Below are 21454 nucleotides of genomic sequence, written 5' to 3'. Positions count from 1 at the left end.
GCTGGACCCCACCCCCGCCCCTGGGCCCGGACTACGCTTCCACAGCAGACAGTGGCCCGAGGAACCTGGGCCGGCCTCCCCGGGGGAGGGTGCAAGCCTGCCGAGCCTCACAGACCCGCGCAGGGGCGGTCCTGACCCCCAGCCTCCCCACCAGGGCTCCCCGTCGCTGCCAACACGTGTTTACACAGATGTGCGTTCGCAGGACTATTTGTACTTGAGATTTTCCTCCTCTGACAAAGGCAGCTGGAGAAGGCTCAGGAACCAGGCTGGGGTCAAGCAAGAGACCTCTGGCCATGGCGGGGCCTGGGGCCCACAGCTGTCTTCCCAGACACACTGACCACTGCTCTCGGGGAGCTGGGGCACTGCGGCCGCAGATCTCACAGGAGCCCGGGCAGGGAGAGAGGCTGGAGGCCGGGACGAAGCAGCCCAGCACGGGGAGCCTGGGCTTCCCATCGGGGAACGAGCAGGCCTTCGTGGGCCAGGGAGAGCAGGAGCCTCCCCGCAGGGCGCTGGCCGGGTCCATGCACCCACCAGACTCCAACCTGAGCGGGGAGGGTTCCTGTGAGCGATGGGCTCAAGCTGCGACCACCCTCACGCAGCACAACCACCAGGTACTTCCTTCAAAGCACAGCAGAGAACAGAGCCTCCGAGGCACGTCCGCCCGCTGACACAAGCACGGAGCCTGGGGACCGGTCCCTGGAGCCCCAGGACAGCCCGGAGCCCATCAACCTGAGTCCCCTGAGCTGAGAGGATTCCTGCCCTTTCGAGGGGCCACTGACCCTGCTGACGAACGGCAAGACGTGTGGATCTGAGGGCACAGCGGCCGTATCCCTGGCCTGGAGAGAGGGAGCTGCTTCCGAGAGATGAGTCCGCGTCCCCAGAGGGCGGGCGCTGGGGCAGGGCGGGGAGAGCGGAAACAGGGGCCCCCCGCCCTCTGCGGTCAGCGGTCAGCGCGAGGCCCGCCGCGGCCGGCTCCCAGGGCTCGGCCATCTGTTTGTGGAGCTGAGACCCTGAAGGGATCTCAGGGTTCAGAAACTTCAACTGTTTACACGGTGTCCCTGAGGGCCAGCGAGGCCTGAGGACACGTGGGACAGGCTGGGGACCAGGAAGGACAGAACGCTGGGGCCAGAGGAGGGAGCCCTTCCCTAACTGCGTCTGGATGCCTCGGTTTCCCACACTCTGTGTAGATGTGCTGTCCATCGCTCCTTCAGCCCCTCGTCTGCCCACACCACCCACCCCAGAAGCCTGGCAGCCACGGCACCATGGCTCACTTTCAGGCGGCCCACCCGGCGGCTGTGCGCAGACCGGAGGCTTGCCCAGAAGTTGCCAGCCTAGCCTCTACCTGCCCTGGGGCCCCACCTTCTTCCCAGGCAGGACGCCCTGCCTCCGAAGTCGTGTGGACCCCACAAAAGGCGCCCCAAGTCCAGAGCAGATGCACTCAGGGACCAGAGTATCTGGGGACACGGGCAGTTGGCAACACGGGCTCAGTGACACTGGCATGGCTCACCTCTGGTCAGGGCGCCCTGGGGTGGCCACAGCATGCCCACTGTCCTCTCGAGGTGCCCCCCAAGCCACTCATGGCACCACGCACACCCCCGCGCCCACCTTTCCCCGGACTTGGTGTCAGGATCTTTCATGTTGCTGACCAGATGGGCCGCCTGGCACTGGAGATCCTCCCCCCCCACCTTCCCCTGCACGCCCATGCCCCACCCCCAGATAAGCCTCCCTTGGACCCGCAGAGAGTACCAGAAGGGGATGTTCTCAGTCTGGGCAAAGGATGTGTGCCCAGGGGTACGGGCAGGCCTGGAGGGAAAACCACAGCCCCACGGGGCTGCCTTTGCCATCATCCACCCGCTTCCACAGGCCGGGCCGGGTCCAAGCCGGGCAGGCTCTGCCACAACTGCCTGCTCCACCCCAAGATGGGCCACGTCCCATCTGCCCTGGCCACGGGGCTTCAGGTACCTCTGGGGGAGACCGGCAGCTGAGGCTCTAAGAGCACGAGAGCACGGCGGCCACAAAAGTCCCCATCCCAGGAATCTTAGGTCCTAAGGCCCCGGGAGCCCCGGCGTCCCATCCCAAGCTGAGCCACCAGGAAGCACGTCATGGCGGCTGAAGCCTGAGCCCAGCTCCCCCTTGTGACCAGCCTCAGCCCAGGACGCTGGCCTCCCCTCCGGCACACGGACGACGTGGCAGGGTGGGCCTGGGCCAGCGCCCCCCCCACTCGGGCCCACACCACTGTGGCCACCACATGCGACCGCAGGGCCCGCCCACCAGGCCGATCACGTGGCGGCTGCTCCGCCCTGAGCCCCGCAGCTATCAGGCCATGGGGAGGACGCTGGGGCTCCCAGCAGAGGGCCTGGCGACAGGGAGAGGGCCCTGTGCCCCGACCCACCAGCCTCTCCCTGCATCATGGCGCTTGCACGTGCTGCCCCTGACCCCAGGCCCGGCAGAGCCGAGCTCACCAGAATCCCTGGACGCGGCTTCCCGGACTGCCCACCACGCTCCTCCAGTCTCCCAGTCCCCGCAAACCAACCCCACGCAGCGGCAGTGTCGGCCTCGGAGTAGCGGAGTCCGAGGCGGAACCCCTGCCCAGCCCGACCCGAGGCACTCCACAAACCCTCCGGCCCTCTGGGGGGCTCCCTCTGGCCCACAGGCTCTGAGTCCCTCTCCTCACGGTGCTGGCGGTCGGCACGGAGTGAGGCGCTCAGGCTGCACGTGAGTTGCACAGAGGTCTGACCAGCCGGAATCCCAGGTGCCTCAGTCATGGTCTAGAACATTCCCCTGCCTGAGACTGCTTCTCCAGCCTCCGCCTCAAGCATGGGCGGCATCCGCAAGGAGCCCCATGGGCCGGACCATGTCCTGTGTGACCCACCGCCCCCACCGACTCCAGGAGGGGACAGGAAAGCGTCCTTACTGGCTCGATGATGGCGGGCTCTCCCTTCTGACCCTTCTCTCCGCGAGGTCCTTCGATCTGGGTTCACGGAACACAGGTGGGCAGAGAGTGAGGCAGGGGAGCGACAGTGAGGCCCCACCTCAGTGGATCCCAAAGGCTCACGGCCGGCTTGGCCCTGGCCCCAGCCCCGAAGCCGCGGGCGGGTGGGAAGGGGCCCCGCGGCCCTCACCCCTTCGTAGATGGTGTCCTGGTTGGCGGGCATGCCCGGCCCTATCTCCGACGGGGAGACCGTGGGGTCATAGTAGGGGTCGTAGTAGGTCTCATCCAGGTTCCTGATAGTTTCTTCTGTAAACTCGCCTTCCAGGTCGTCCTCTGGAGGTGGAGCAGGCTGGGGGGAGGGGTGGGGGGGTCACCAGAGGGTGGCAGGTCCCAGCCCACAGCCTGGGGACGCCAGGGACGGGGGCCTCCCAGGGGCTCCAGAGGATGTGCTGGGGCAGGCAAGTCGAGCTTCCCCTCCCACCGCGGGGCAACGTCACCCCAAACCCCGTGGCACCCCATGACAAACTGAGGCCACACAGGGGGAAGTGGGTGCCCTAAGGGGCTCCAACTCAGGGCCTCGTGGTCTTGGGGTAACGCGCCCCCGGTCCCTTCGGAACCCAGGTGTCCACTCAAGGCCATCAGGAGGTGGGTTTCCCATGATGCACTCGCTGTGTGCCGTGGCCTGCGCTGAAGTCCTCCCTGATCCTACAACTTGCCAACACCCCCTGGACTTGGATGTGCCACCTCGTGAATGAAGACAGGGATCAAGAGGCCACAAAACTGCCCAAGGTTACTGGACGGGCCGCGAGCCAGGTCTGCCTGGCGGGAAAGCCCCCGGTCGTAGCCGGCACAGCCCGGCCTCGTGCGTCCTTGCTGGTCCAGACCCGCAGCTCATGTACCCGCCCTGGCCGGCCCTCGGCCACGGACAGGGACACTGCAAACACGCACGGCCTCGACCGTCCCCACCTGGCCCCTGACATGCCGGGCAGGTGTGGCTCATTCTGCCCGTTTGCAGATGAAATACAGTGTGACAGGCTCAGCACGTCAGGGACCCCTAACCTGGGGGCCGGAGGCTGGTGGCTTGGGGAGCAGGGAGCCAGCCCAGGACCCCCGAGGTCAGAAGCAGAGGAAAGAGGGAGCCCCAGCCCCACATCCGCACCCCCCCACCCCCCTGCACCAGGCCCACGTGGAAGGGAAGCAATTACATTGGAGGCGTTGGCGGTGCTGGTGGTGCTGGTGGGCACCTCGGCCCTGGCGCCGTGGTCCGGGGGCAGGTCGGGGTTCTCGAAGCCCTCGTTGTAGTTCAGGTCTTCATAAGGGGCGGGCGTGTAGTAGTCCTCGCTGGGCATGTAGTCGTAGTCCCCGATGCCGGGGTCCTCCTCCCTCCCGGCCGCCTCGCTGGGGTCGGGCACTGGGGGCGCTGCCGTGGGGGCTGGGGTCTGCTCCTGAGAGCAGGGAACAGAGTGGGAGTCAGGGGGTCAGAGGGAGTCCTCGAGCTTGACAGGCCCGCAGCATGGACCTCTGGGCGCAGAGGCCACGGTCCGTGGCCTAAAGCCCCTGATCCTGCACTTGACAAGGGCGAACTGTATCTCCAGGTTTCAACAACGTTTTTTAGTTTATTTAAAGAGAGAGAGAGAGAGCCAACAGGGGAGAGGCAGAGCGAGAGGGAGAGAGAGAATCCCAAGCAGGCTCCGTGCTGCCAGCACAGTCTGATGTGGGGCTTGAACTCATGAAGCCATGAGATCATGACCTGAGCCGAAACCAAGAGTCGGACGCTTAACCAACTGGCCACCCAGGTGCCCGTGTCTCCGGGTTTAAAAGGAAGACTCCAGACCGAGAGCATCATGCTCCCTGCACACCCACGTCTGCTGTCCACACGCCGTGGAGGGAAGCCCTCTGCCCAGCCTCCCTGGGGCATGATGCACAGACTGTCACTCAGCCACCCCGTCACCGCTCCCTGGCTGAGCATCCACCCACCACCTCCCGGTGGCCACAGCGCCCTCCCGTCCCCACCCCGGGGCCCCATGGCCTGCAGCGCCCAGACCTCGGCGATCTCTGTGGTCTCTCGAGCAGCTTCCACGGGCTTGCTGGTGGGGGCGGGCTCCTTGCCCGGGTCCTCTGTGTCTTCATAGTAGGGGTACTCGTAGTAGTAGGCATCACCTTCGCCTTCTCCTTCCGGGTACTGAGAGCGAATCGGGGCCGCGTGAGGAGGGCAGGGCCCCACTGGGAGCCGCCCTGCTGTCCTCACCATCCGGGTCCAGCCAGGAAGAGCAGGCCCCAGAGTGGGGCCCCTCTCTGGGTGCGAACCCACCCATGGCCCCGCACCGGCTTCCGCCCCCTCCACCTCCTTGGGCAGCTGCATCAGCCCCGCGAGAAGCACAAGGGAGGAAATGGGGGCCCCAGGTCCCCTTCAAAGAAAGCCAAGTCCTAAAACGTGCAGACGTGCTGACACGTTAGAACCAAGGGCCACGAAGGCCAGGACAGCCAGCCAAACCGTGGGGTCTCGTGGCAACGACACGGTCCCTCAGGACCCCTGACCTTCGCTGAGGCCCCCAGACCACAGGCACAGGGAAGGTGTCACCCTCAGAACTGGGGCAGGGGCCCGGCCCCTCCCCTTCTGGCTGGTCGCCTCAGAAGGAGGCCAGGGGACTGATAACAGCAGGCTGAATACGACAGAAGACACGAGTCACCCGTGGCCGGGAGGCGGGAGGGTCCCCACTTGGTAACGGTGGAGAGAGCGCCACGTGGGCTTGAGGGGGGTGCTGTCGGCGCGGGCAGGTGGGTGAGCAGGACGCCGCAGGTCACCAGCCTCTGGCTCTCGCCCAAAGGGTTTATTGTAAACAGGGGTCCCGTGACTGCTGCACCCCTCCACCCCTGCCTGCCTGCCCCGCCCCCCACAAGGGGCCTGCCTACAACCCCACCAGGAGCCACTGGGGCTGACTCACGTATTCATCCGGGTTGGGATCCTGTGACTGGGGGGTGTCGGGGACCGCGGTGTCACAGTCAGGGCTGTAGTGCTCACAGTAATCGTAAGCTGCCCGGTGGTCCGAGACGAAGAGCAGCTGCTGGATATCACCCTGGAAAAGGACAAAGGCCCTTGAGTAAGTGGTGTGCAGGGGACTCATGGGGGGCCCGGGAGGCCAGCCTGATGCCCTGAGGTGCTGAACAGCCCAGACAAACACTGGCAAGATCTTGTCCTCAGGAGCAGCTTTCCTCTCAGGGAGCTGCCACCTCCAATCACCACTCTACCTAGGATGGCCAGCCCATCCAACCATGCATCTGTCCACCTGCCGATCCATCCATCCATCCATCCATCCATCCACCCATCCATCCATCCATCCACCCATCCATCCACCCATCTATCCAACTACCCATCTGCTCATCCATCCATCCACCCATCCATCCATCCATCCACCCATCCATCCCCCCATCTATCCAACTACCCATCCATACATCTATCCATTCGTCCGTCCGTCTGTCCATCCATCCATCCATCCATCCAGCCATCCATCCATCCATCCACCCATCCATCCCCCCATCTATCCAACTACCCATCCATACATCTATCCATTCGTCCGTCCGTCTGTCCATCCATCCATCCATCCATCCAGCCATCCATCCATCCATCCACCCATCCATCCCCCCATCTATCCAACTACCCATCCATACATCTATCCATTCGTCCGTCCGTCTGTCCATCCATCCATCCATCCATCCAGCCATCCATCCATCCATCCACCCATCCATCCCCCCATCTATCCAACTACCCATCCATACATCTATCCATTCGTCCGTCCGTCTGTCCATCCATCCATCCATCCATCCAGCCATCCATCCATCCATCCACCCATCCATCCCCCCATCTATCCAACTACCCATCCATACATCTATCCATTCGTCCGTCCGTCTGTCCATCCATCCATCCATCCATCCAGCCATCCATCCATCCATCCACCCATCCATCCCCCCATCTATCCAACTACCCATCCATACATCTATCCATTCGTCCGTCCGTCTGTCCATCCATCCATCCATCCATCCAGCCATCCATCCATCCATCCACCCATCCATCCCCCCATCTATCCAACTACCCATCCATACATCTATCCATTCGTCCGTCCGTCTGTCCATCCATCCATCCATCCATCCGTCCATCCACCCATCCATCCACCCATCTATCCAACTACCCATCCATACATCTATCCATTCGTCCGTCCGTCTGTCCATCCATCCATCCATCCATCCATCCATCCATCCATCCATCCATCCACCCACCCATCTATCCAACTACCCACTCACTCATCCATCCATCCATCCATCCGTCCATCTGTCCATCCATTCCTCCATCCATCCATCCATCCATCCATCCATCCACCAATCCACCCACCCACCCATATACCCATCCACCCATATACCCATCCATCCATCCATCCACCCACCCATCTACCCATCCACCCACCCACTTCCATTTATCAGACACCTGTTGGGCACCTGCCAGGTACCAGCCATGTGCTCAGAGCTTTTGTGAACTGTGGGTGATAAATCCAAGCTATAAACTCTACCCTAAACCATGAGGGCTTGGAGGTATGCTGCCTCCTTCCCCATCACCCTCACGGCTGGGGAGTATTTTTAAACAGGAAAATACCATATGACCCAGAAATCCCAATCCTAGGAACTAAAGACAGGCATGTAAACAATTCACCCCAGAAAGAATCGCAACAGGTATTCAAATAGGCCCACAGACACCCATGCTCATAGCAGTACTATTCACAATAGCCAAGAGGTGGGAACCACCCAAATGTCCATCAACACAATCTACAATATGTTTGGATAAACAAATTGTGGTGTATCCATACACTGGGATAGGATTCAGCTATGGAAGGGAAGGAAGTACAGACCCATGCTACCCCCTCCCTGGATGAGCCCACACCGCCAACCATTGAACATTCTGGCTCACTGCCATGGCAGCCAGGAGTCCCACCACGCGAGCTAGGAAAATACGCAGTGATTCTATTTCATGCTGATCTCCTCAAGCTGTGTCAACAGCAGGCAGACAAAAGGGAGTAAGAACCATAGTTCTCACGAATGTTATCAAACATTTGCTGTCCCCCTGGCAGAAGACCCTTGGGCCCCAATCAGATGGATGTAAACTGATGTCATAATGATGTTGTTAATGATTAACATACACATACTGTTGACTACAGACAAAAAAAAAAACTGCATGCTGTCACGCTCTTGGTGCCCACAAGAACCCTATGACTTATGTCCCATTATTATCCATCTAAAGCTGATAAACCCAAAGCCCTGAGGTCACCTATCTGGCATTCACAGTCACATAGCAGGCGAGGAGGGGTCAGCTTAATGCAGCCTGCACAGTATCAATCTCTTTTGAGACCTGCCTGGGCTCAAAAGGAGGGAAAGGGATGTGAGCAAACATGCCAAAGGTTGGAATTATGTCATTAGAGATGGTGCCCAAGAAAGAATAATTAGGAGCAGTGTCAGGTGTTGAGCTCCTTGGCCTAGAGCCCATCCTGCCACATGCACATCCCTTGCATACATATGGTGATGCACAGCCATCATTCATCAACTATATACCCACCCATCGTCTATCCACCCATCCACTACCCATCTACTATCCATTCATTCTCCATCTATCTACCCACCCATCCATCCACCATCCATCCACAAAGCATCTTTTATCCACCATCCATCCATCTATCCATCATCCAACCACCATCCATCATCCATCCATCCACAAGGCATCTATCATCCACCATCCATCCATCCCTCCATCTATCCATCCATTCACCATCCATCCATTCATTCAATAGCAATTATTGAGAACCTACTAAGCGCCAGCCCCTCCCTACATCACACACTGGGATGAAGCCATGGCCCAGGACCACTGCCTGGCAGTGTCCACACTCTACCTAACACTCTACACTTGCCTTAAGCCCATGGGTAAGATCACATGCTTACCTAGACCTTGTATTCATCTGGTTGTCATTGATGCCTCTTATGTCCCACCATCCCTTTCTAAGGATCTGATGCTGCCCCTGCCCCTGCACCCCCCCACAACCCTCCCATGGGCCCAACTAAAGGCATGTTCTGCTCCTGAAGACAGAGCCATGAGTGAAGCAGTAGAACATGTACCTATGAGCTTGACCCAAAGGAGGTGGTGCTCATTCTGCATATGTCAAAACCATGGGCCCAAGCAAGGAAGCCACAGCCTCCTTGACCTTCATTTGAGAAAGGTGTGTGAGCCCCTTCTCCGTGCTGGAGCCTGGGCTGTGCTGGACGATGGGAGGCTGGGAGGATGTGACACTCGAAGTCACGAAGCGTGGATCCCCAGATGGCCTCCTGGGGTCTGTGACGCCAAGTGCCAGCACCATGCACCGCTCTGGGGGACGGGACCCACTGCCCTCCCTGGCCTCCCAAAGGCTCCGTGGGAAAACTGGCTCAGAGATGGGGTAAAGGGGATAACTCCGCGGCAGAACTGGGTGACAGTCTTAGAGTCCGGAAAGGCCCATGCTACCTGATCCCTGAGACAGAGGTCCAAATGTGTGACCCTCCCCCCCACCGTGGGTTTAAAAACCCTGAAGACAAGCAAGGAGCTCAGAACTCCCCCAGGCTGACCCTGTCTATGCAGAGGGCTCCCCTCCCTGAGTTCTGTTGTCCCTCCTGTGACGGAGCCGCCCGCCTGCTCCCTCTCGTGGGCGGCTCCTCTCTCCCTCCTCTTCGTCCCTCTCTGCCTCTCCCTCTCCTTGTGGATGTCAGAGGCTCCCGGCCCCACTGCAAACGCGCTGGCAGACAAGGACCATATGATGGGGACAGTGAATCAAACGACACGTTTTTATTAAGCAACAGGCCTTCTAAGTCAAATTTCACCCAATTCAAATAAAATACTTTCTTCTTTCAACTAGCAGCTTGATGTCAGAATATTTGTTCCCCAAGTGCAATCTCTATAAGGAAGAGGGGGCTCGGGGGGCTCAGGGGGCTTGGGGGCAGCCGTGGCTGCTGGCATTGGTCACCCCTTGCCCGAGCCCCTGGCACATGGGGATGACAGCTGTCTGGTAAAGGACCTGCCTCTCCGGAAAGCCCAAGTCCTCAGGCCACAGCCACATCTGGCACATCCGTGTCCCTGCGCCCCGCTCAGCCCAGAACCAGGCTTCACGGGCCCCTGCAAGGTGGCCCGTGCAGCCCCCGACCCCGGGCAAGGAATAAGACTAAAGGCTAAGACGTGAATATCCACGAACAGACATGGAAACTGAGCACACAGCTGGTGCCCAACTGGCCCTCGGCCAGCCCTGGTCCCCTGCCTGCCCTCCCCACTCCCCAAACTGCAGCAGAGGGACCATGTGATCAGCAGAGGGCCCGGCCGTAGAGCCCCCTGCGAGCATGAAGCCCCCTTCATTCTCAGGGCCCACCCTCCTCTGCAGGTGCTTATACTTGTTTAAAGCCACTTTCCCCACAAACCCCCGACTGGGTTTCCACACCAAAACATGTGCCCCTCTGTCCTGGGGGAGCACCTGTCAAAGGGCAGGGATCTATCCGTCCCCAGAACCACTGCGAGAAGGGAAACTGAGGCACGGGTGCTAAGGCTTATGCTCTGAGCCTCATGGAAGCCAGGTCAGGTCTGGACCTGGGTCCTCACCCAGAGCTCCTTCCGACCTGCAATGACCTCTTCCCTGCACACGCAGGAGTTTGTTTCTCAGGTGGGGAGGGCACCGCGCACCCATGCGCCCTTTGCGGGGCTCCTGTCCCCCAGTGAGCTGCCTCTTGCTGAGACCAGACACGACATCAGAATCTTTCTCAACCCAGTTTCTGGCAGCCGCCACACAACGATGCGGAGACGGCGCGACCCTGGCTGGCCCTACCCGGGTCCGTACTGTCTCTCAAACATCAACGTCACAACTTTGTGACGGTTTTGAGAGTGTTTCCATGACGCCCCCCATGATGGGAAACCCTGAGATTCACTCCGTGTGCCCCCCTTCCTGGCAAAGCCTTTCCCGGCAGCTGCTGGCGGGAGATGTTGGGGGACCTGGAACAGAGTCCCCCGCTGCTCATGGCCTCAGCCCCTCGGGGCCCATGGGCACGGTCAGCAGGATGGTCCTGGGCTCAGGCGTGTCTGTGTTTGGGGGCACGAGGCAGAAGGCTGAAGCCGGGGCCCAGGTTGGGATGCCGCTGGCAGCGCTAAGGAGGCCCCGGGCCGCAGCCTCTCAGGACCCGGCCTGGGCCCTTTGGAAGCTGACAGCCAGCTCCATGAGGCTGGCCTCAGGTCAGAGCAGTCACAAGTCCCCCCCCCCAACCCTCTGGAAGCATCAAGGGCACCCCAGGATTTTTGCCATCCAGCCGTCCTCTCGGGCGGAACCTCTGACCAGGAACCAACCTGGCCTTGACGTTGGAAGAGTCTGCCCCCTACCCCGGAGGCAGCCTAACACCCCCCAAACTCAGAGATCCATGGCTCACTTGTAAGATGTGGAGTTGTCTGAGGGTGTGTGTGCACGTGTACATGTGTGTGCATGTGCGTGTATACATGTGTGCATGTGTACATGTGTGCATGTGTGTGCGTGTGTATATGTGTGCTGTGCATATGCTTGTGCGTGTATACATGTGTGTGTACATGTGTGCACGTGCGTGTGTACGTGTGTGCGCAGACACACATGTGCATGTGCAGTGCAGAGGATGACCTCTGCATGACCTGGTCTGGGTGACAGAAACAGAGCCTCTGTCCTTAGGGACCCTGGGGAGAAAGCGAAGGGGCATCACCGGCCCCCGGGCACCTTGAACTGCGATCAGGAGTGGGGGGTGGCAGAGGGAGGGGGTGGGCGCCAGGCCCGGAGCGGGAGCGCCCTGAAGTGCTGGGTGTGGGGCTCAGACCCTGGCCCAGCCGCACCGCCGGCACGGTGCACACGCCGGCCGGCCCCGGAGGGTCGCGCCAGGGCAAGGCCGCCTGCCAGGCCGCGGGGCCCCCCGGAGGCCTCGAGATTCACATGCCAGAGGCTCCGTGTCTCCATCAATAACCGATACTGTTACTCAAGTAAATCCAACAGCCGCTTCCTGTCTTCAGGGCGCCGGCTACGGCTCCCGTGGTGTCTGCTCTTCGCTGAGCCCTCCTGGGAGCCCGTGCGCCCTGCTCCCGCAGGCTCCCTGCCCTCGCCGCTCCCTCAGGACGCAGGCGCTTCTCTAAGGGGGTTCCGTGGAGGAGCCTGGGGTCCCCAGCAGGTGTTACGCACCAGGCTGCCCCACAGGATGTTAGTTAAGGGTTTACGGGGTGGTTTTAAAAGGCCCAAACCCCTAATGCAGTAAAACTGTCTCATCTTATAGACCAGGACTGTGAGGTCAGCGGGGTGGGTGCCCTGGGCCCCAGGGTCCAAGGCCAGGAGTCCTTCCACTCTGGGGAGCACAGTGCCAGGTCTGTGGGTGCCCCTGGCCATGTCTCTCCTGAGCCTGCCCACAACCCCATTCACAGATGGGGAAACTGAGACAGTGAGGCCCGAGAATTTTCCAGAACCAAGAAGGACCCACTGCGCACTTACTTCTCACCCCTATGACATTCCACCGCTGTCTTAATACTTGAGCCACGGCCGCATCCCCAGCACCAGCGGCCAGAATCCACGGAGCGTTCCCTTACCACACTGCGATCCCTGCGATCCCTGGTCCCATCCTCCACGGTTACCCCGCTTGACGCCTTCTCACACTGTGCCCTCCCCCACCCCCAGCCACCCCAGTGTGGACTGCCCCCTCCACCCTGCCCAGCATGGCCTCGGCTCTCCCTCCGACCCAGGAGAAGCCCTCTCCCTCCACGGACCCTTGCCTGGCTTTGCCCCGGGCACACGAAGGGCTGAGCGGTGGGCAAGCTCTTGACCCCAGTTCCGTCCGATGGCTCCGTCCACGGGGCCCAGCGAGGAGGCAGCTCCTCCAAGCCACCCCAGCCCCGCTCTGGGAGCACAAGGCACCTGCCCCCGAACTCAGGGCCTGACAGTGGGTGGCATGCCCCCCACCCACACTGGGTCCCTACGGGTCATGTGCGGCCTAGCCCGGGCTGGGCTGCTGACCTACCAAGGGGCCTGCACCCAGGTCCCCTCCCTCAGCAACAGTCGTCGGTCCCGGGGCTCTGGTGACCTTGACCTCCTATTCCACGAAAGCATCGTCAGCGTGCCCTGCCCCCACCAGGCCTCCTCTGTGCTCACATGGGTATGCCGGCCCTGTGTCTTTTCTCTTGTCCCCATTTCACAGACGCACACACTGAGGCTCAGAGAGGCAGACCCCCTGCACCGTACCCTCACTCGGGTGCTGACCACAGTCTCCTCTTACGGCCTCACCTCTGCCCCTGCCTGGCAGGAAAGCCACGCCCAGCCCTGAGAAGCTTCTGCTGTGGCCCGGCGGTCATTCCAGACTTGGGGCTCCACTCCACACCCACGACCCGGAGGTGACAATCAGTGGCCCGACTTTTCCTGCCGAGGACAGGCCGCGTCAGCCACTCGGATGCGGCGGAGCATGTGTTGTCCTTGGCCCTGGCCGAGCCGGGAGCATTTTGCTGAGGGAGTCAGTTCTGCATCTGCGATAATGAGACCTTATGCAGGCTGCGCATCTGCTACGAGCCGAGGAAACTGCAGTTTTCGTTGAAGAGCTTTGCAGCCTTGGGGGCCGAGCAGCCAGAAGCCCGAGTGCGTCCAAACAGGGGGACCTCCTCGCCCGGCGCATCCCTGCAGCTAAGGCAGCTACACGTTTCCCTTCAGCCCCGCACCAGCTTCTTCCCCTCCCACGCCGCTGATTTCTGCACCCCTCCTTTCAACAAAACTCCCGGGTCCCTGGGGGTGGGGGGGCAGCCCTGCCCGCACAGCCTGAGCCGCTGCCCTGCTCGTCCAACCCAAACAGGCCCCACGGGGACCCCGTCATGCTCTCCGCTTTCCCTGTGGGTTCTGGGGTCGAATTTCAGCTGGAGCCCTTCATGCTCAGAAATGGAGACACACAGATAATTCGAGAAGGCACACGCTCCTTGTTTGAGGCTGCGGGCAAAACGGTCAGCAAGTACGCCAGTCCCGGAGCCAAATCAGGAGGGAAGCTTCCACCTACAGGCGGGCTCTGGCCATGAACCGGCACTGTCCCATGCGAGCCAGGGTGCCCGCCGACCAGGGGGTGGCCATCTGCCACGGGGAGGGGAGCGGAGGCCCTAGCTCGGCTCTCCAGGGAGGAAGGGAGGCAGCCAAGAGGCCGGCACACCAGGGTCTCCATCCCAACCCACAAGGCGCCCAGCCATGGTTCACTCGTCGGGGGGGAAGCAGACTTGGGGGCTGCCGGGAGAGCGGAGCCCACCCTGGCCTCTCTGAACAGGGGCAGGGGCAGGACCCCATCTCCCAGCATGAAACTGGGAATAGGCGCACGCGCACAGCCAGCGCCAGGGTGCACGGGCCCCGGCCATCATCATCCGCCCAGCCCAGCCCTCCCCTGGGAGCCTGGCCGACTTGGGCCTCCATGACCCGTGCACGGGGGAACCTGGGGGGCCCTCCTAACGAGCCACGTCCCCGGTGCCCTGGGAGACCTCACGCATAAAAGGCCACCGTATTCCCGTTTAAGCCCTTGCAGCGCAACCAAGTCACATCTAAAACCCTGTGGATGCTGCTCACCCACGATTCACACGATGGAAAACGAAGGCCCCAAGCCAGGAGAGGTTGAAATAACTTTTTCCACGATTTTCGGAGGGCCCGCAGAGCCTGCGAGCGAGTTGGCCACTATCCAGGCAGGTGCTGAAGAGATGTTTCCGTGCGCTGGCCCCCAGGTGCCGCCTGGCCGGGGGCCCGTCCATGACCATCTGCACTATGTGGCCACCTCCAGTCCCGATCCAAAGATCACCTCTGCCACCCGCCAGGCACTGCTCCGGAGCGCCAGGGCCGCCCTGCTCACACACGCGTCTCCATGACAGGCCAGGGCACAGTGGCCGGCGGGGAGGGATCAAGTCCCAGCCTCATCAGATGCTGAAAGCGGTCGAAATGACTACAGGGTCAGCTTGGTGACCTCGGAGAGGTTACACCTTGTCCCCAGACCAAGAGGCCAGCAGAAACAATGGCAGGGGCCAGACCGACGGGCCCACCTCCTCAACAGACCACGACGCTGTGCAGAGGGGGTCTCTGGGTCTCACACCCTCGCCCACCGGCCGTGTGGCCAGGACACTTCACTCCGGGCATCTGGCCCCCGGCACAGCCACAGATGCGAAGGTCCACACTCGCCACCTGGACAGCACACGAGGGACGCCGCCCCGTGGACTTCTCCCTCCGGACTCTCAGAGCAGCCACGGGCCACGGGATGTCTGAGCACGGGGATGGCAGCACGGGCCACGGGCGGATGGCACTTGTGACAACCTGCACGGAAGAAGCAGCACGGATCCCGGCTGCCACCACACGGAGGCGCGGGGCGCTGACCACAGTGGCTGGGGCCTGGGTCCTTCCCTCCCCGGCTGTGGGGCCTGAAGTGCAATCATTTCCTCCCTCTGGGCCTCCATTTGTTCCTCCGTGAGCGCTGCCAGGAGGAAGTGTCCTCAGGACGAAGTGTGACGGTGTCACTCGGTGGGCCTGGAACCCAGTGAGGCCCGGACAGGTGGCCTCACCCCCACCACCGTCACCACCGCCAGCGTCACTGTGACGGCCACCCCCACCACCGTCATGGCCACCAACATCTCCACCGTTACTACCTGCTATCATTCTCTCACTCACTCAACCGGCGTCTTTAACCCCTAACATGGGACTTAGGGACACAAAGATGAAGAAATGGGCCTCTCTGGGGGCGCCTGGGTGGCTTAGTCGGTTAAGCGTCCGACTTTCGCTTAGGTCATGATCTCGCGGTTCGTGGGTTCGAGCCCCGCGTCGGGCTCTGTGCTGACAACCAGCTCGGAGCCTGGAGCCTGTTTCAGAGTCTGTGTCTCCCTCTCTCTCTGACCCTCCCCTGCTCACGCTGTCTATCTCTCTCTCCTAAAAATAAATAAAACATTAAAAAAAAAAAATTTAAAGAAATGGGCCTCTCTGACCACAGATCTGAGGCTTTAATGCTTCCTCAGGAGGCAGCCCAGGTGGCCGAGTGACGAGCTACCTAGGAGTCAAGGAACGTGCGCTGGAGGGGTGGCCTCAGAGCTGGGCCCCGGGGAGGCGGTGGAGTCCAGAGGTCACATCCGTGAACAGCCTCACCGGGCCTCCAGCTCATCCCCACCTCCCAGGATGAGACGCTCCACCCGGGTCACAGCTTCCTCTCCATCTTGCCTTGCCCGCCCTAGGCTGGGACCCCAGGCCTTTACCTCAGTGTCCAGCAGGCACGGCCCACACCCGAGGCCACCCTGCCCTCCGTCCCGCATATGCTAATGCAGAGGCACACCACACGGAGGCCCCTGATGGGCTCGGCACACACACCCCTGTGTTCTCCTAGGCAACGCTCCGCCCCCACGTCTGTCCACCCCGTGCCGGGACCATTAGTTGTTCTGAGCCCAGAAGTGTTCACCCCGTGAGTTCCATGTCCCCGGTTCCAGAGCGCGGTCTCAGCCCAGAACACCTTTTTGAGTCTTATTCTGTCAACCAAGAGAGTGACTCGGCGTCACGTGTGACCATCAGGCCCCACCGGGGTCCCTCTGCACATCCACGCCAGCAGAACACGCACGTCCCTGCTGTGAAGGTACAGGGGAGCGGGGCGGGGGGGGGCGGTCAGCATGCTCCGTTCAGCCCTCCCTCCCGCACTTAGGAGACTCGGCACCACAATCCACCCTCACCTCAGGCTGCACACGCATCACAAACAAGGGCCACAGGGCGTGACTCCAGCCAAGGTCCTGGCCCCCCAGTTCCTGAGAACTGGCTTCCAACACAGGCCCTCAGAAGCATTACTGGTGGGCAGGCAGGGCCCGGCGCGGAGAAGGCTGCGTGCACGCAGAGGAAATCACGTCCGATATGTAGGCCTGTGGCCTCTAGGATGGCCGGGAGCCATCCCAGTGTCCTCAGGCCCAGGCTGCCAGCCGGTCACCCCCAGGCCCCACTCATGGGCGTGCTTGTGGGCACAGACTGTCAGACTGGCCGTTGCTGGACAGGCCGCCCGGAGAGGCCAGGAAGACCCAGGAGGATCAGAGAGCGGTGGCTCCAGGTGCTGCGTGAACAGCACAGAGCCTGGTACGGCCGGGGCAGGAAGGGGGAGGGTCACTCCGAGTGGGGCCTTGGGGCACATGAGGTCGGCCAGAGGGTCACCGCCAGAGGGAAGTTAGCAGGCGGCGGTGCTGTCAGGCTGGAGGGCAAGCCACCTACAGGGACAGGGACAGAAGTCTGACATCAGAAGCCTGACAACCCCACCCCTTCATCTGAGAATCAGGATGCCTTTCTGATCCAGGAAAAGGGTCCAGATTTGGGCCCAAAGTCTGGCCCTGCATTTCTCTGCTGTGTGACCTTGGGCCAAGTGGCTTTACCTCTCTGGACTCCAGGTACGCAGTGAGCACTGAGGAGCCAACACAGCACATGTCCCGGGGCTGCCATAGGGGTCCTCGGGGCAGTGATTAGGATAAGACCATGTCGGCAACCTAGGGCGGGAGGAACTCTCCTCAATGCTGGGAGGGGCATCACTATGGTTTGCTTTTCCAAACAGAACTGAGGAAGCGCGTTCAGAGGTGCAGCCCCGCCCCCATCTCGGGGCCTTGGGTTTTCCAGACCTCAGCCTGGTGCCCGGGTGCCTCAGATGCAGAGGCCCACGGTGCCCGTCCCTGCTGGTGTTGAGAGCTTCCAAAAGTCCAGGGCAGCACCGACAGGGAATGAGTCCTCGATGGACTTTCCACATTCTCAGAGATTAAGACCCAGAGCAAACCATCATCAGCCTCCGACAGACGCTCCTCACGGCTCTCAGAACCCAGGGGCCCCCAACACAGGGACACACGTGCAGACCATTCAGTGCTGGAGGCTCTTCTCTGAAGGCGCTGTCACCACCCACCGGCACAGGGACGCTGAAGGCTGGGAGCCCCTCTGCTGCTCGCACAGTACACCCCTCGGGGCCCCCACGGCACCCCACGCCCTCACGACTGCCGCCCGTGGGTGGGGTCTGCAGGTGAGGCTGGATCCCAGCTCCCCCACCCGCCAGCTGGGCTTGCAGACCCCCTGAGCCCTCTCTGGATGGCCCACCCCTAACACGGGGACGACAACGGCGGTAATAACCCTGTGATCATCCCAAGCAGATACAGGCAGCCCCTCCCCCGCTGCAGGTGGGGAGTCTGACCGTTCACAGCCACACATATGCCCGGGTCCTGGATGTGGACCCGGCGCCGGGGGCTTCGTCAGGCACCGCCTCCAACTCACAGGCCTGGCGGCTCCATCTTCTGCAAGAGAAAACTGAGTCCCAGGCTGCCCAGAGGTAAGGGTACAGGGAGGCCAGGGCGAGGCTGAAGCTTCCCCACGCCCTCTGACAGCTGGCGGTGGTCAAGGAAAAGTCCCCTGACACACAGCGGGGCCCCCTTGCTCTCCAGCTGCCGGTGTGGAGCTTGGGCAGGGGGGCCTCCTGGGCCACTGCCCCCGCTACCCGTGCCATGCGTCAGAAGCGTCGCTGCAATGCCCTGCCCCTCCGGGAGAGCCACCGATGCTCCTCCCGCCACTGATGTGGCCCAGCCCGTGCCGCGGCTGCGGGCGACCGCGAAAGGACATCGCTCCCTGGAACCCTGCTGCCAATCCTCCCCAGCGACCCGCGTGTCAGAAGGTCATTCCACGGGCTGGGCTCCCAGCATCACAGGTGCCCCCGGGGCCGGGGCCCTGCTGCCCGCGGTTCCCACGGGACAAACTGAAGCCTCTCCGGCCAGGCCGCAGGAGATGCCAGGCCTCACCATGCGTCGGGCAGAAGGCGGAGCTGCCTGACCCTGGGGCCTCTCCGCCCCCGCCTACTGCGCTGCCCTGGGTAGAGACACTCACCCCCGCTGCCTGGCTCAACAGGGACCCTGAGCACCCTGCCCGACCCAGGCCGGCTTCGGGGGCACATCCTCAGAGCCAGGTCCCCACCCCCAACACCCCTGATGCTCGACCCAGAATCCCAGATGAAAGCCCCCGGGCACGGCCATCAGCGTGAGACCCTCGGCCAGCGTGCTCCTGATACCTCCTGCCACCTCCGCGAGGCGGCCTCCCGGCACATGCTCGCTGGTCACGGGCCCCCAGCCTGCAGGCTGCCGGCCACCCGCACCAGGCCAAGAGTCCCGGCCCCTGCTTGCCCACGGCCCGGCCCCTCCTGGACCTGAGCTGGAGACAGAAGTGGACCTCAGACTCCCTGCGTGTTGTTCTCGTTGGCCGGTCAGGCGCCCGTCCACGCCGGGAGCCACGCGCACAGCTGCCCCTGGCCGCCCCCTCCAGCCGGGAACACCTCAGCATCCTGTCTCCTCAGCTAGACCGGACCCAACGGCCCAAGAAAGCCTCAACTTGAAACCAGCCAAATCCTCATGCCCAAGGATTAGCTTGTCACTGAGCACACGCATCCCACAGGAATTAATGGGTGAACCCCCTTCCATACTGGTCTGGGTAACAGGTTAAATGGTACCCCAAAAGAGGGCTCCATGGATTAACCATAACCCCCAGAACCTGGGAACAGGGTTTTGCGTGGAAACAGGGTCTTGGCAGATGTAACAGGGTGAGGGGCCTCGAGATGAGACGCTGTGGGATTAGGTGGCCCCGAAACGATGGCAAGTGTCCTTGGAAGAAACTCGAGAAGACAAACGAGAAGAGGGGAAGCCGTGCGCACGTGGAAGCAGAGATTTTCGGGCGTGGCCAGAAGCCAAGGAACCCCAGGGCCACCAGGAGCTGGGAGAGGCAGGAAGGACCCCCACCGAGGTCCTCTGGAGGGGCCACGGCCCTGAGGACACCTTGATGTCAGACTTCTGGCCTCCAGAACCGGGAGAGAATAAATTTCTGTATTTTTAAGCCACCAAAATGTGGAGACTCGGGGGCCTCAGGGATTAGGGAAGGACCCTGGGAGGTGGGCAGAGCCGCAGACCAGAGGCCCTGGCCTTGCTCATTCATGTTCCTCTGCATCTCTTGGGGTCAGCCTCAGGACTGCCTCGGGGGGCAGGGGGCTGCCGCCTCACACAGCCCGACGGCAGGGAAAGCTCAAATGGGCACCACGGAGCGTGCACGAACCGGGGTGGAGGGTCCGGGCCTGGCCAGGTGCGTGCCAGCTGCTGGGGGCCCACCCGGGCCATGCCATCTGCGGGCAGAGAGCCTGGGTCTGAGCTGCACCTTCTCCAGTGCCATAGCGCGGGGCCGTGGGACCGGCCCCGGGACCTTCCATGTCCCCGTCTCAAGCCAGAGTGCTCGGGCTGAGACCTACGACAGCCTGCTGTGCAGATAGAGGCCCCTCCCAGCCAGGGGGGCTGCACATAGGGCCACACGAGCCCCCTGCTCAGGACAGCCCGCACAGTCGCACAGCTCGGGCCCTGGGCACAGAGGCCGGGGGTGTGTGCACATCACCCGGGCCCCTCCTGCTCCCGGCATGTGGTAACTGGAGAGACTCTGGACAGGCTCGGGGCGGGGTGGGGGAGAGACACGGGGCGAGGACAAGTGCCACCTCCTACCCCGTCCATGTCTACTCGCCAACTCGGATCTGGCTTTGGCCGTGCCACCCCCATAAACACGCCCCTCTCGGCCACCTTCCAAGGACAGGAAAGCGCCCCCGGAACGTGTCCAGGGTTCCCCTGCAGAGAGATCTGGGTGGAGACGCTGCCGCCACGGGGAGGCTGACGGAAACGGAATGAAGGAAAGCGCTAATCAGGGAAGTGCTCCGGGTGCTGCAGGGCCGCGCGGCTGCCCGCCCACCCCCAGTGCCAGGGCCACAGGGGACACCTGCTGGTGCCAGCGGTCACAGAGCGCGTGCACGGCTCGCCCCGCCATCCCTGTGGCATTGCTTCATGCGCTGACCCCCACCTCGCAGCCCGATGACGAGTCTGGTGGCTCCCCAGCCCCAGGTCCCCCGCACGCACCCGCCTTAGCAGGTGACAGGATGGTTTCAGAGCTCACAGCCGGGACAGCCCGAGCCAGCACGTGGACCCGAGCCCGTGGAGATCCCGAGGCCAGCAGCGTGCGCGTCGGGCGAGGGTGGCTCTGTGCTCCGCGGAGGAATCCAGGCCACCCCATGCACCGCCAAGGAAGCCCTGCTCGGCAGAGGCCCCGCTCCTGCCCCAGGAAAGCTGAATTCCAGGAAAGAACATGTCAGTGGAAAAGCCAGGCCTCTGGAAAATGGGGATCAGGGATGAGGTAAACCACTCATCTTTCCAAATGAAAGGCAGGCAGACAGAAGGGAGGACCGACCCTCGGGTCTGATGCCATCTTCCTCCCACGGCCCCCGGAGCTTTGCAGAGAAAGCCCCGCTTTACAGTCTGTTTGGTCTTGTTTCCCCTTGAAACATTCAACAGCTTTAAAATCACATTTGGCTTCCGGCCCAGAGCTCACTGGCTCCCTGTCCCCTGGGGCGGGCCTCCCTCCTGGAGAGGAGGGGCCTCCCTCTGCTGAGCCTCCCCCCCCCCCCCCCCCCCACGCC

The 21454-nt window shown here is 62.2% G+C and overlaps 1 protein-coding gene across 1 annotated transcript in view; it reads right to left on the bottom strand.

The window, feature by feature from the left end:
- The window catches only part of COL5A1 (collagen type V alpha 1 chain), a 130513-nt gene that overhangs the window by 74698 nt on the left and 34361 nt on the right, over positions 1-21454 (bottom strand). The window contains exons 8-12 of the mRNA XM_077774622.1: positions 5878-6009; positions 4977-5114; positions 4138-4377; positions 3123-3281; positions 2915-2971 (exon numbers count right to left, since the gene is read on the bottom strand). Coding sequence (XP_077630748.1) covers positions 2915-2971; positions 3123-3281; positions 4138-4377; positions 4977-5114; positions 5878-6009 — 726 coding nt within the window. The remainder of the gene's footprint in view (positions 1-2914; positions 2972-3122; positions 3282-4137; positions 4378-4976; positions 5115-5877; positions 6010-21454) is intronic.

This window comes from Crocuta crocuta, unplaced genomic scaffold (genome assembly GCF_008692635.1).
Source record: "Crocuta crocuta isolate KB4526 unplaced genomic scaffold, BGI_CrCroc_1.0 scaffold458, whole genome shotgun sequence".
Taxonomy (NCBI): domain Eukaryota; kingdom Metazoa; phylum Chordata; class Mammalia; order Carnivora; family Hyaenidae; genus Crocuta; species Crocuta crocuta.
This window is presented reverse-complemented; position numbering and strand designations above follow the sequence as displayed.